Source organism: Gracilinanus agilis, chromosome 2, assembly GCF_016433145.1.
Source record: "Gracilinanus agilis isolate LMUSP501 chromosome 2, AgileGrace, whole genome shotgun sequence".
In the NCBI taxonomy this organism is placed as follows: domain Eukaryota; kingdom Metazoa; phylum Chordata; class Mammalia; order Didelphimorphia; family Didelphidae; genus Gracilinanus; species Gracilinanus agilis.
In genome coordinates this window covers 207563341-207579412 of record NC_058131.1, presented here as the reverse complement: position 1 = coordinate 207579412, position 16072 = coordinate 207563341, and the positions used below count along the sequence as shown (strand labels likewise).

General features: G+C 35.6%; 1 protein-coding gene across 2 annotated transcripts in view; it reads right to left on the bottom strand.

The window, feature by feature from the left end:
- RNF144A (ring finger protein 144A) overlaps window positions 1-3936 on the bottom strand; it is a 68198-nt gene extending 64262 nt beyond the window's left edge. For both annotated transcript variants that reach the window (XM_044663617.1, XM_044663616.1), the window contains exon 1: window positions 3802-3936. In XM_044663617.1, the coding sequence (XP_044519552.1) occupies window positions 3802-3936 (135 nt within the window). The remainder of the gene's footprint in view (window positions 1-3801) is intronic.
- Window positions 3937-16072: the final 12136 nt, after the last annotated feature.

Sequence of the window (16072 nt, the reverse complement as noted above, 5' to 3'; positions counted from 1 at the left end):
ACAATGCATGATCCTGCATTTTTTCTCCATATTGGAATCTTTGTTAATTCTAGAACAATTATGCCTTTCAATATGTATTTCAATGCAACTCTCTGATTTTTTTCATTTCCTTAGTTGGAACAAAAATTGTAGGCCCACTGGGAATCTTTTAATTCTCAGAATTTTAGAGGAAAGAAGCATTTATAGCCTGTCGATGTTCAAATATTATGGGCTCATGTGGTCTACTTTGTATATATAATTGAATAAAAAAGTGTCGTTCATTGTTAAACAATCGTCAGTTCTATAGTACTTGTGTTACTGTGTCCATGACAAGCATTTTTTCCTAAAAGCAATAGTTGCTTGCTGTTTCTATTTGTTTTTATTGATCTTCTCAGTGTTCTTCCAACTTAAATTGTTTTACAGAGGAATTAATATAAAAGCCCTTTAGCTACCAGATGTCTCTGAAGGTCTTTGCTTCTTTTCTGAGGATTAATTATGTGATATTGCAGCAATCATCTTTCAGTTATTGGTACTTAATTTTTTTACTAAAATTTCCTTTGCACTTTGTTGTGACTTATTTCACTATGTGCTTGAATGACCTTTGAAACACTTGAATTCTCCACAACAAAAGTCACTGAAATATCTCTAACATGCATTATAGCATGTCTTTTTTTTTTAAGATAGACAACTTTTGCACATTTCCTTAGAGTTATATTCACCCTTAAAAACCATAAAATGAGAGACAGACAGACCAGAGGAGAGAGGGAAAGAGAGAACAGAGAGAATAAGTACAATGGACTATATAAGTCTATGGCATGAAGTCTAGAACTCAATAGAAAGAGTAAAGGTGGGGAAACCAGTTCAATATAACTTCATGTAATGAAAATTAATAATAATAATAAATTATATATATACATATATATATATATATATATATATATATATAGAGAGAGAGAGAGAGAGAGAGAGAGAGGCAGAGACATAGACAGAGAGAGACAGAGACAAAGAAACAGAGAGAGGGAAAGAGAGGGAGAGAGGAGAAAGACAGAGAGAGAGAGAAAGAGAGAATGATCACTTACTCTGTGCCAGGCACTATGCTAGCACTTTATAACTATTAACTCATCTGATCTTCACAATAACTCTATGAGGTGTGAGGTACTCATTATCCCATTTTACCAATGAGGAAACAGAAGCAAATGGAGGTTAAATGACTTCCTCAAGGACACGCAACTAAACCATGTATGGTTGGATTTGAACTAAAGTCTTCTTGATTCCAGACCTGTTGCTCTATCCACGGCACCACTCAGCTGCCCACTTGTCATCACAAAATAAAAACAAAAAATACTGCTTTTTCCCAGTAATTCACATACAACTACAATAATAAGAGCAGGAATAATAGTAACTGATATTTCTATAGTAGTTTCTTAATATCTCATTTGTAATAGAAAGAGAACTGACTTTTGGGTTAAGAAAACTTGGTTCAAATCTTGCCTGTATTATAAAATGGTTATCAGTATTCCAGATAATTCTCTAATGATAGGAAGAATGCAGACCTGCTCTCAATAGACGAGACTTGCCGTGCTAAGAGTTCTATATGCTAATGAAACCACAAATGTGGACAAAAACTTATGTGTATAAAAATACAGATTAGATAAAAACATGGCATCTGAAATCTCTTTGTAACTAATATTTATCTAAAACATTAATAATAGTAACTTTATAATGGAAGGTTGGTTAAAGTATATGAGTAAACAATTTTTTAAGGTTTAAATACATTAAAAGGAAAAGATGCTGCTAAATTCCCTTAAAATCACAGCTATAAAAAAACCTTTAAGATACTATTTTACACCCATTAGAATTGCAAACATAAAAATATAATAAAATTCATTGTTGGCAAGGTTATGGAAAAACAATCCCTCACACACTGCTAGGACTGGAGAATTATGCAAACCTTTTGGGAATTGATATAATATAAAATGAATGAGTTGCAAAATTGAGCACATCTTTTCACCTAGTTATTTCATTTGCAAAACTCTAACCCAAAAATATCTAAAAAAGGAAAAAGAAAAGATCTCTCCATAAAAATACAAATATTAATACATACATATATATGCCCTCTTTGCAATAGCAAAGGAAGTAGAAACAATTATAGATTAAGTGAATAAATTGTGGTATCTTGAAGCAATGGAACAGTATAGTGCCAAAAAATAACCATGAAGCTTTTAATAAAATATGAAAAATATGCTTAAGAAATAATGAACAACAAAAGTCAGAATAATTAGATGGACAAATATACTCACTAAAACTATTTAGAAAAGAGGAAATAAAAAAGAAAAGGAAAGAGGTAGCTAGATAGGATAGTGGAATGGGTGGTAGGCCAGAATCAGGAGGATCTGGGTTCAAATCTTGCTATATGATTTTGGACAAATCATTTAACCCTGATTGCCTAGTCCTTGCCACTCTTTTGTCTTAGAACTGATACTAAGACAGAAGGTAAGGGTGTTAATTATTTTTTTTAATAAGGGAAAAATAAGGCTAAAGGTACAAACTAAACTGGAAGAAAGAAAAAAATTTCTTCATGTTTGCCATTTTGTTGATTCTGTCTTCTTAAAGGGCTTTTAAATACTTTGTTTGTTTTTGGGTTTTCAGAAAAAAATTCTTAATTGATAAATGTAGAATTAAATGATCAAAAAGGAATCTCATATTGTGTGTGTGTGTGTCTGTGGGCACAAACACACATATGTGTGTTAAGGGCATGAGGACCTTATTTTCTCTTGGAAAACACATACACACGCAAAAAGTACCTTAGCCATCCACTTAAAATAATTTCAAAACATATGTTTCAAAAGAACCAATCAAGATTTTTAAAAAATGTTTTTGTTTGTTTTTGTTGATTGCTGATATTTTCTAACAAAATTATAATGAAAATAATACCCAAGAAATTATCAGAGAAACACTTAGATGAACGCAAATATTTCTTTTTGTTTTCTCTAAGAGGGGGGAAAACTCTTTAGATTTGGGGATTATTGATTAAAGGTTCAGGGACCTCAAATGCCATTCCATCTAACACCTACATGAATAAGTATATAATTTCTCCAGTATCCCCAACTGATCATACAGCCTCCACTGAAAGGCCTCCAGGAGGGTCCACTACCTCCTCCCAAGGCAATCCATTTTTATATCTGGATAGTTCTAATTGACAAGCGATTCTCTTTAAGTCATTGAAACAAGAGAAAGCTGAGCCACTGAACAAGTACTTCATAAATACAAAGTTTCTGTTAATCCTAAGGAAGCTTCACTATGATCTCATACTAAAACCATTCTGATCTGGCACTACTGGGACAACTTCAGCGGCTGAAATGTGTATCCTTGTTTAAACACAGACACTAGGCCTAGAGTTGGATTTAGAAATAAGCCTATGTTGTTCAATTGTGTGATCTATCAGTGCCAAGAAGTTTATTTTTGAATAAAAGAACTCACGTCTGGCTGAGGTTTTTTAAACTGTGCTTGAAATTACTTTTTTCTAGGTGATGACCTTGGAATCATAAGTGGTAATGAATTAAAAAGTTTGAACTTAGGAGCTCCCAGTTTCTTCAGAGAAAAATTTCCAAGACATGAATGTAGAATTAAATGATCAAAAAGGAATCTCATTGTGTGTCTCTTTGTGTGAGTGAGTGAGTGTGTGTGTGTGTGTGTGTGTGTGTGTGTGTGTGTGTGTTAAAGAGTAGAAGGGCTTTCTGTCGCCTTAGAATCCACACACAAAAAAAAGCCCAGTCATCTACTTGAAATTATAATTTCAAAACATGTTTCAAAAGAACCAACCAGGGTACAGAAGATGCATTGGCACTGGGCTATTGTTGTCATCTGCTCCAAAGGATATTCCCCAAGACAGAGTTTACAAGACACCAAGGGATCGAGCGCCAAGTCCCACGTAGGCCTGTATCTTGCCATAGTCATCGCTGAGCAACCTAAAATGGGTGAAATGAAAGATCAGCACCACAAAAGGCCTCCGTACCAAAGCTCAACCATCACCACTAAGCAAACATTTATCAGCAATTTTTATGACATTTGTATATAATCTAAGTGACTATGGCCTCTACACAAGTCCTCCTCCAATACCTCAGTGTGTCATAGAGGCAATTGAGAAGGCACCAATTGGTGGGACTCCTTTCTCAAACTCAATAAAATCCCCATAGAGGGGATTCCTAATAAAAATATGTAAAAAGACTAGGCAGACCTTTACAATTTCCTGGCAAACATAGTAACACAAATGAAAAGTCTATAAAATGTAAGAATTCCATAGTGTTTGTTAAACGTTTGGTTAAAATTCTTAATCTAGAAAGCAGAATGTAAGCTTAAAGCTACTTCTTTTTAAAGTGTCTCCTATGTAAAGGTTAAGGTCATGCTTGATTACTTGAAAAATGGCACTTACTTTGCTCAGTGATCCTCTGATTAGGATAGGGAATGGATATGTCATTTCTTTGGTAACATGGAGTTCTCAGTTGAAGAAACTCCCTCTAACAATGTATGTCATCAACTATTTTGCAATTTATAAGCTTATGGATTTGTTTAGACCACTAAAAGGTGAAGTGACACATCTAAAGTCACAAAACCAGTATGTGTCAAAGGTAGGACTTGAATCCAAGTATTCCAGTTCTCTATGCCCTAGACTGTGTTGCCTGTAATTAGCAATCAATTGAGGAATAAAATAGGGAGATGTATACTCCTCAACAATGTTTTCCACCATTATGGAGATTGTTCCATGAAGAGTCCTCGGAACAAGTCCTATTCCTCACTGGGGCATGGAGGTGACCTTGAGTTCTTGACCTCTGTGGAAGAAGAGTGTAAACTCTGACAAACTACTATCAAAAGGTTTTGAGCACAATTCCAGGGAAAGACAATATCTGCTATCTGAGGATCAGTCTAGCTAAGCACGGAAAAGGCTCATCACCAGTTGGCTGGCCACTAGATGATGAATTCTCTAGCCATGGAAATGCAAGAAACCAATGAAGAAAATACAAAATGGCCTTCAGTACCATGCAGCAGCCATTGGCTTTCAGCAGTGGCTATAACAGAGCATTAGGAAAGGAGGTTAAGACTGGAAGAGGCTCATCACCAGTTGGCTGGCCACTAGGTGATGAATTCTTTGACTATGACAATGTAAGAAAGAAGAAGAAAATACAAAATGACTTTCAGTACTAGGCAGTAGCCATCTGCTTCTGCATGGACAGCAGCAGAGTGGCAGGAAAGGAGACACAAAATTCAAAGAATCACACAAATATTTCTATAGTACATTTAAATTGTTAATAATAGAAATTATCATCAACACCATAGTCATCATCTTCATCATCATTATCATCATTATCATCATCCTGGTTACTAGTAGTATTGTTCCCAAGACACTTTTAACAAGCCTACAAAAGATGAACTAACATCCAATACTTTTTAGTTCAATTATAAAAAAGCAGTTATTTTATATGCCTTTGCAATAATATTCAGAGTATTAAATATAAAAGAATAATAGCATGATAGTAGCTTGTCCCAGGACTGTTTCTATCTGACCTCCACAGAAAAAGATGAGAATAAGACAGATAATAATAAGAGAAGAACAAGATGACAATAATAGCAATAATAGCTTATATGTATACACATAGTGCTTTAAAGTCTATAAAGTGCTTTGCACACCTTTTCTTATTTGAACCTCACAACAACCCTGGGAGGCAAGTACTATAGGTATTATCATACCCATTTTACAGATGAGGATATGAGATTCAAGAGAGGTTAAGTGACTTACCCATGGTCACACAGCTAGGAAGTGTCAGAGGCAAGGTTCGAACCCAGGCCTTCCTGACTCCAAGTCCAGCACTGTCCACCAAGCCAATTCTATTTACGTACAATGTTTCAGAGTTGTATCTATTGCATAAAGTGAGATTCACTTATACAGTTAATCGGAGTGCCATGAGTAACAACAACTTAAATCTGTTAGACGCATCAAAAGTTATGTTTATAATCAAATTATCCACTGAACTGTATATTGGTTGATGCTCAAATAAATATTTGATTCATTCCTTGTGCCTAGCACTACACTCAAAACTGAAGAATTAAAAAAAAAAGCATTCATTCCTTCATTCTATGAATTTGTGAGTGCACATTAAATGCAAACCACTATTATTAGGATCTTAGGATTATGGATATAGAGCTGGAAGGGACCCTAGAGGCCATGGAGGCTTCTAAAGTCCAATTCCCTTATTTTGCTATTAAGGGAAACCAAGGCCCAGAGTGATGATAATGATGTCGGAGCTAGGTTTCATTTAATTCAATATTTATTTTATTATACCAGTTTTTTTTCTTCTTCATAGGTAACATGCTAGGTTAAAAGATAATCAAGAAAAGCACCTGCCTTCTTCACAGAGGGCTTATAATATCATTGGGAAGTGAGAACTGATCCATTTATGGGCTAAATCATATCATTTGAGCTCAAGTAGCAAGGCAGCTCTGAGAACAGAGGAAACTGTGGGCTGAAGAAGTAAGAATAAGAGAAAGGAAGGATGTAAGCTAAGCCTGGAAAGAGAGATACTAGTTAGGTCACAGAAAGGGGGAAAAGAAGATGGCCCAGACTGAGGAAACCATGAGCAATGAGCAAAGTGTTCTGTGGGAGAAATAAAGAATATTCTAACTGAAGTGGAAGATACAGATAGTGGGAGAGATGGCTGGCTCAGCAAAAGAACTGTTGGATCTATTTCTAAAGAACATCCTCATTCTCAAGCATGTTCTCCTCTACTACCTGCCTCTCTCTATCCATCAATCGAATCAATACAATTTCAAAAAGACTTTGGCTTTTCAAGGGAGTGTCTTGAAGATATGAAATAGAAGGATATATATATATATCACTGAATCAGAGGATAATAGGCTTAGATCCAGAAGAGACCTTAGAAGTCATCTTCATTTTATGGATGAAACTGAAGCCCATGGAAGGTTCAGAAACCTGCCACAGTCACACAGACCATAAGGTCCTAGGACTTCACCAGCTCAATCTTCTAGTATAAGAATACTTCTCTAGAAATAAACTCAGTAATATCTTTTTTTGGGGGGTGGGGGAGGAGAGGAGAAAGGACTCCTTACACAAAGCTCTTTAAAGGATATAGTCAAAATGATCAAAAGAGGGAACTAAGTACATCTGGCCAGGTACTTCTCAGGCCTAAATGTGATGTATGGAAGTCCTTTGTTCATTTGCCTCCTATCCCAGGGATTAGATATCAATTCTGAATTCAAGCAAATAGAAAAATAATAGTTTTTGCAAAAGATATCACACCAATCCTATGAAGTAAGGACTAGGAATATTTTTTTTTTTGCCTCTTTGCATAGATGAGAAAAATGGTATTTAGAAGAAGCAACAACAATTTGGAGGAACTTATGAAAAAGAATGCTATCCATCTCCAGAGAAAGAACTGTTTGAGTAGGAATGCAGATGAAAACATATGATTTATCAGTTGTTTATTTGGGTATATATTTGGGGGTTTTGGTTTTATAAGAGTATTCACTTACAAAAATGAATAATATGGATATATGTTTTGAGTGGTAGTATATGTATAACCCAGACTGAATTGCTTGTCAGCTCTGGGAGGAGAAAGGGGAGAAGGGAGAGAGACAATATGGATCATATAAATTCAGAAAAATTATGTGGAAATTTGTTAGTTATTAAAATAAAAAGATAATAGAAGAAGCAATAGCAGGCATTTAAACTCCTATTTCAATAGACACAAAGCTTGTAATTCTATCTCATTCCCCAACCCCATTGCTTCTACTAAGAGCTGCTTTCTCCTTTTCACTGCTCTTCCATCCATATCCATCCCTCACTGGAGCAGTCACTAGTTCTTGCCCCTATACCTACTACAGTAAAAGTTCCCTGTCCCTCTCTTCTCTTCATTATTCCTAATCTACCCGATTACCATCACCCTGCCTTCCTCTCTTTGTTTTTCTTTCAGAGGAAAAAATATCTCTGTTGACCCAAATCATTAACCTTCATTTTTTTATTATGATGGCTAAATTCTGTTCCCTAAAGAAGTCTTTTAAACAAGGTATATAATGAAATTAATGACTCATTATGGTAACGTGGTGACCCACAACTTCTGGCAGGGTGTAGGAAGCTAAAGAGGCTTTGAGTCAGCTTTCATTGTAACAACCCTAACTAAGAAGGGAAAGTCTTTAAGCCTGCTCACTTGTTGATGAATTCTTTGGTTGTAGCAATCCACAAAAACAAAACAAAATGCAAAATGGTCCTTAGTCCTGTGGGACTCCTATCTATTTCTGAAATGACATTGGCTAAGTGAGAGGAAGGGGAGCAAAAGGTGCAAAGAATTGCAGTTTTTAGACCATCTAAAAACTTTCTCTTACCTATAGATATCCTGTGATATCCTTGTCCAGGGCCAACAAGCAAAATACTACTGGGAAGTAATGAACTCTATCAGTCTTGACATTTTGCCATATGATAAGTCAGAAGATAAAAGGAATTGGCAGCCCATATGGAAGGAAGAGTAACAACTCTCTTTGAAGAGACAAATGAATGTACTGGCAAAGCTGGTTTAACAATATGTCGAAAGGTTGCAAGAAAAATAATTTCATGGGAAAATATGATTGTCTCATATTGTAGTGACCATGATCAAGTCTCTGTAAAAAGACCACCCAGCATGAAAATAATTAGAGCTTACCCACCAACATCTGTTGCAAGGGAAGAGAGAATGTTTTTTGTCTTTAAGTTCCAAAGAGCACTGGACCTTGAAGTCAAAGAAGCATGTGCTTCTCAAATTCTGGCTTTTGTACTTACTAGCAGCGTGACTTTAAGGAAGTTGTGTAATACCTCTGGGCCCCAGTTTCCTCATCTATAAAATGTGAGGATAGGACTAGATAACCTCTGATGTCTCTCCTTTCTAGGTCTTAGTTTAAGATCCTATAAAATTCTACAAAAATTCAACAAAACTCTTCAAATTAAATCAATATATTCTGTGATAATTGGTGACTTGGAAGCAAATGTAGAAAGAGGTAAAGAAAGAAAAAAAGAAAGAAAAATATGGAAAATATAGGTCAGTAAGGAGGAATGAAATAAGGAAAAGATTTACAGCTTATACATAAGCCTCAAACCAACAAATCATAAATAAATTCCAGAAAGAAATCAGAGGGCACTAGGCCTGTTAAGGACAGAATAACAGCATAAAAATGGCATTAATCATATTTCCATATGCAGAAAAATGATTCATTGTTAATGTGGGAGTCTTTCCTGAATCTGTCTAAATTTAGGTCTAATGTCCATAAGGAGGAGGATGACACTGTATTCTACCAGAGTAAAATCACATGTGTAGTCACTTCTAGGCACCATATTTCAGGGATAACATTGGCATGTCAAACCAAAGAGAGTTAAGAGAGTGGACAGATATGTGAAAATACTTGAGAACATAGAATACAAGGATTAGATGAAAGAATTAATGTTTGGGATGGAGAAAGAGTGGCCTGTTTAACAAATGTGTCTAATAGTAGTTATTTGAAGGATAATTTTTAAATTAGTCTAATTATTTGAAGGCTGGTAACATAGAATTGGGATTAAATATGTTCTATTTGAGCCCAGATAGAGAAACTGGGAGAAAAAGGTAGAATTGAAGGGAAGAAGATTTCAGTTACCTAAAAAGGAGAAAGAAAAAAACAACAACAAAAAAACATAGCAAGAAAAAGTGAATTTGCCATCCCTGAAGATTTGTAAATGGAAGATGGAAGACCATCTTCTGGAAATGTCACAGATGATTCCAGTTCCAACATGAAATGGAAACTGAAAATCCCTTCAAACTCTCAAGATTTCAGACTATTTATAAATAGCACCTTAAAGCAGGATCCATAGGTATTATAACCCATAACATTAGATCCTCAATAGATGCAGGCCAGTCTTTTCATAGGAAATTGAATTATTCCCACCTACTCTTGCTTATTTTCTGACTTTCCACTAAAATTTCCATCTCTAATGGTCTTAATCCTACTCTAAATACCTAATTTTTATCCATTTTCCAAAAACCTACTCTACACAAAGCCTTCTTTACATACTGTTTGCCAATTGATAAATAATATACAAACTTTAAGTTCCTTCTACCTCTAATACTCTATACTTTCAACACAGGCTAGTCTTACAGGGTTTGATTAGGTGATCACCTTTATAATATGTCTTTAGGAACACTGGGAAGACTTTAAGGATCTCTAAAACACTTCCTCTTCTATTAGCTCTTTTTTGAATATACTTTTGATGAAGGCTGGCATCACATCTAGGTGGGCTCCTTGCTATTGGCTGTTGAATGAATTTCAGTCACAGGAACTGGAATGCCAATGTGACTAAGAGACCAAAGGTCAGGACTTGCCTTATTCACACACCCAACTGCTATAGGAGGACCTAATAAAAATGTCAAGGACCTAAAAAAAATGTGGACTTTCATTTTCTATTTTTAAAAAATGCATGGCTTACAACTAAATTCACTTTTAAAAATGTAAAATTTCTTTGACAAAGGCATATGTTTCTCATATCTTACCATGAGTTTTAGATATTTTCCTAAATAGCATTTGTACTTCAGGGAATATTAGCAAGAAACGGAATAGCTGTTAGGAACAGAAAGGCAGGAAAAAGTGAAGAATAGAGAAACCTGGGTAACCAAAAAGCTTTGTCAATTCCATAACTGTCCATGGATAGGGCTTGCCCTATGTATTTGAAATAAATCAAATATATACACAGTATGTGTTAAGTAGAACCTGTGTGGATCCCATCAACATATGAAGCTCATTTACACAGAGCTCAAGGAGAGGTCAATGAGTTTTGCCACTCCAACTTTAGAGTGTCATACTAATCAAAAACTGGGAAAGCTAGCCTACTCAAAATGCATGTTTACAGGAACCAAGTAAGATTTCGCTTTGTTCTAGTCACCCGCCAATTACCTCTCAATATACTGTTCATCAATTCAATCACACGTGGTCCTTCCTGCTGGGTGTATGCATTAGGAATAAACTCTTTGCTTCTTGGGTTTAGCTTTGAAATCATTGTTACCTTGTGTGCCACCAGAACAAAGGAAGGGTTGTGCAAAATTGACTCTAATCCATTGAGGATTCTTAACAATAGAAAAGATTTAGGTATAAAAGGTCACACACACACACACACACACACACACACACACACACACCACCACCACCACCACCACCACCACCACCACCACCACCACCACCACCACCACCAATTAAAACAAGTAGATGAAAATGGACCTCAGCAAAATTCCAGAATATAATTCTGATGCTGATATGAGGGGCTATGAAAGAGAATAACAGAAATTCAGAGCTGGAAGCCCCTAGTCCTATCCAAAGTATGTCTAAGATTCTTTGCTAGCTACAAAATTTCCTGACTGCTAGCTATCCAGCCTCTTTTTTAGTCAGACAGTTATACAACCACTGCCCTCTGTGATAGCTCATTTTTTGTTGTTGTTGTTTAACATTAGGAATCTTTTCCATGAGAATTTTCTTCTCTATAATTTCTTCTCTGTAATAATCCACCCTAATGTCCCTCCTGGGATCAAAGAAAGTAAATCTAATCTCTCTTCCACACAATAATTCCTTCAAATTCTAGAAGATAGCTATCATTTTCCCCTTAAGTCTTCTCTTCTCTAGACTAGACCTCTTTAGATCCTCACATGGCATTGTCTCCAATTTTCATCATGCTGAGACAGCTGGATTGGAGAAGTAGATAGAATACTGGATCTGGGGTCTGGACGACTCAAATTCAAATCTTGCTTCAAACATTTACTACCTTTGTAAGCCCAGGAAAATAGCTGAACCAGTTTGTCTCAGTTTCCTCAGTTATAAAATGGCTTTGGCGTTACAAGGAGGGAGCCTTTGAGATCATTTGTACCTGCCTCCCAGGTTTGCTATGAGGATCAAATGAGACAATACTTATAAAGTACAGTGCCAGGCATATAGTAGGAGGTGCTGTATAAATTCTTATTGCCTTCCTTTCCTACTGGCATTTGAGTGACCATTTCCGTACTTTGTCCAAGATCTTAAACTGTTCTGACCATCCTGAACCTGAATCAAGATCACAGTGCTAATCTTGAAATCCTTGTGAATTAAAAACCAAGAGTTATTTTCAATATTAGATTCCTGTCACAAAGTTCAATGACATTTTATAGCTATTCTCTAGGAACGTAATACCAAGTTATGACACAAAGCTACTCACTCACCCTCAATTCTGACACACACATTTGATTCTGCAAAATAGTCCTCGGCACAAGAAATGTCCAACTCAGAAATATTTGTCTCCTCTCTAACCTTCAGTTTAACAAATGACAGTACATCTATCTATCTATCTATCTATCTATCTATCTATCTATCTATCTATCTACTTATCTTTTTCTTTTGAAAAAACTGAAGCAAATGATCTCTAAACCTCCCTCATAATTCTAAAGCCTATGATTTTATATGACCTGATTCAATCATTTACTGCCTCTGTAGCCTTATGTAAGTCACTAAAATCTCGCTAAATCTCAGTTTCTTTATCTATAAAATGGGAATACATCTGCAACATTCATCACACAGTTGTTATAAGGGAACTGATTAGTAAATTCTAAAAGCGTTTTATTAATACAGACCATTTTTATTACTAATTCTCAACAAAAATTTCTCCCCTTACATGGTTTGCCCAAAAATAAATGATATAATTACAAGTGCTTATTCTGCTCTTGTGAAACTGCTCTAGGTAAAAGGGAAATCTTACAAGTTAATCACAACAATGGGAGAACACTTAGGTTCATAGGACTTTTTAACCTTCCTATTTCACATTGACCTAACCAAACCTTCTCAGTTTTCAATGCTGCACCATCATTCATATCCCTACATGGGAGTCATGGGCATACTGTCTTAGATCTTCTCTCTTAAAACTCTCTTCTTTTCTTGGTGATCTTCTTACAACTATCTATGTGTAGATTATGAGAAAATCTTCATAATTAGCTCAAATTGCTCTCCAGGATTCTAGTATCCTCTTCTCAAACTGCCTGTGACAGACCTCTACCTGAATTTCATAGAGACCTCTCCAACTCAAAAAATAGATGTCAAGCTGATATTCCTAAAGCACAAATCTAAGCATGTAACTCTTAAGAAGTTACCACAAGATAAAATGCAAATTCCTCTCTTTTGCATTTAAAATCTTTTACTATGTAGCACTAGTCTCTTTCAAGGTTAATTATAAAATCATTATTCCTCTGGCACTCTACATCTTAGTGAAACCTGCCAACTGGTTGTTGAGACAGAAACTGTGCTCTCTTGTCTCCTAGCCTTTGTCCATAAGGTTGTCCTCCAAGCCTGGAATATTTCATTTTCTTAATTCTGCCTTTAGGTACCACCCCACACCCTCAACTGCATATTCTCTGACTGTCCCTCATGCCTGTAATATTCTTCCCTCCTCCACTTCACCTACTGATTTCCCAGTCTTCTTTTAATCTTATCCAATTAAGTCTTATCCTTTAAGACTCAACAAAAATCTCATTTTTATAGGAAGCTTTTCCCAATCCCTCTTAATTCTAGTGCCTTCCCTCTGTTAATTATTTTCTATTCATCTTAAATATAGTTTTATATATTTATATATCCAAACATATACGGTGAATGGTTGTTGATTATTTCCTTCATTAAATTGTAAACTCCTTGAGAGCAGGAAAAGTCTTTTGTTTTGCCCAGTGCTTAGTACAATAAATAGAACAAATCAGTCACTTAGTAGATGTTTATTTATCAAACAATTAAAACAGTAGAGCTGATATTTTAACTCAGCTCATCAGACTTCAAATCTAGCAATCTCCTGTAACTATGTCTATGGGAAGAGAAAGGAGGAGACAGAGAAGGCAAGAGATATTGTGGTTGAAAGACACAGTTTGAAAACTGATGGGATGAAGAAACAGAGGGGTAGAAGTCATAGCTGAAATCAAGGCTTTGATAGTGACCACTGGTACCACTCAGTCACAGAAAAAGTGAAGCAGGTTTGGGGGAAGAGATCAGAGATAGAGGAATTTTAGCTATTGCTGGAAATTTCAAGGGTTGCTGTCTAGCAAATACTCTGAGCTGAAGGTATAAAGCTTACAAGAGAAGTTAGGGCCATAGATATACATCTGGGCAATATTTTTTTCAGTTCAATAAATCTTTAAAAATAATTTCAGTGTGATGAAAATATGTACCTTTGTATTCCTCTGCTTAAAAAAAACCACAGAAGTAAATGAGATTACAAAGGATAATGGGGTGGGGGGCAACACTCAAGTATGGAAACTCAGGGAACAATAAACATTCAAGGATTAGAAAGGTAGCCAGTGAAGGTTCAACTGTATACTAAGAACTTTACTTCACAAATCAGATAACAGAAGCTTAGAAAGGTTAAATGACTTGTCTCTGGTCAAAAGGACTTAACATATCAGAAACAAGACTGGAATGTAGTCTTCCTTTGTCCCAAAATTAGTGTTCTATTACTTATTCCAGGCTGTGAAGACTAGGATAAAATGGGGAAAGTGGTGACTAAGTGGAGAAAACTAAAGCTAAAAGCTTAGTCTTCAACATTTTAGGTGACACAGGCTTTACAAAAGGACAAAATAAGATGCCTGACTGGGCATCATAACACAGTAGAAGATAAGCTCCACAATGAATAAGTAGTCATACAAAGGATCATAGATCTAAAGTTGAAAGGGTAGAGAGAGAACATCTAGACCCATCTCCTTATTTTACAGATAAGGAAAAAGAGACCCAGGAACATTAGGTACACTGTCTACAATCACATGCATTATAGAGATCAGATGTGGAATTTGTACTTTGCCAACACTTTTCACTAGAACTGTCTCTTCTAGGAATGTCTTTTTTTAATTTAGTTAGACTGGCTGATCCCTAAGATTCTTTCCAGCTCTAAGCTATCTTTCCACTAGAACTAGAAATGTTTTTTGTTTTTTGTTTTTTTGTTTTTTCAATTTAATTTCCACTTGGCTACTATTGCTGTTGCACCCTTCAAATGACCACCAGAAACTACTCCTAGGAAGAAGACAAAAGTCCTGCTTTCATTGGACTATGTATACTCATCTTCATTTTCACCATTTTCAGTCTTACAAATGTTTACTATCCCACCTTCATTCCCCACTTCTTACAATGAGAACTGGTATGAAATAATCACCACTATTGTCCCTGGAAAGTGTTTGGCATTGTATAGCCTTATTGTTCTACTTTCCAAATAAAATAATTTTTCCCTGGCCACTACTCCCCTCTCTGTGCCTTCTACTTCATTAGAAACTAAGCTCTTTGAGGACAAGGACTTTTTCATTCCTAAATTTGTATTCCCAACTCTTAGCACAGTGCAGAGTAAGTGCTTAATAGTGTTGGTTTTTTCCCCCATTCATTTACGTCTCCACATCTGGACAATCTGCTCTAACACATAAAAATAAATAGGCATAATTGTGACATCCAAATATAACTCACCTTTGCTTTGGTACTTGGTTATTGCTATTCTATTCTTTTCCAGACCTCTTTTCACATTTAGTACTTTTGAAAGATAAAAAGGACATGAACAAACAGTTCTCAAAAGAAGAAATGCAAACTATTAAGAACCATATGAAACAATGCTCCAAATCACTAATAAAAGAAATGAAAATCAAAACAATTCCAAAGTGTCATCTGACATCCAACAAATTGGCAAAGATGAGGATAAAACTGAAAATAATCAATATCAGAGGGCTTACTGAAAGATAGGCAAAAATAACACACTTTTGGTAGAGCTATGAAGTTGTATATTTTAAAAGCAAATTGTATTATTCCAAGAAAATGACTAAAATATCCTTTGCTTCTGAGACCACGTATATATATATATATATATATATATACCCCAATGATGTCAATGATAGAAAGAAAAGTCCAAGATGCATATATTTCCAGTAGTATTTTTTGAAGTAGATGACAGTTTGTTAAGGAATGTTCTGTCAAATGGGTTTTCTGCAAGTTTTAAGTTAGCCCCTGCCCCTAGAGAACACCTATTTTGGACTGAACTATAGACCTTGAAGTATGTATT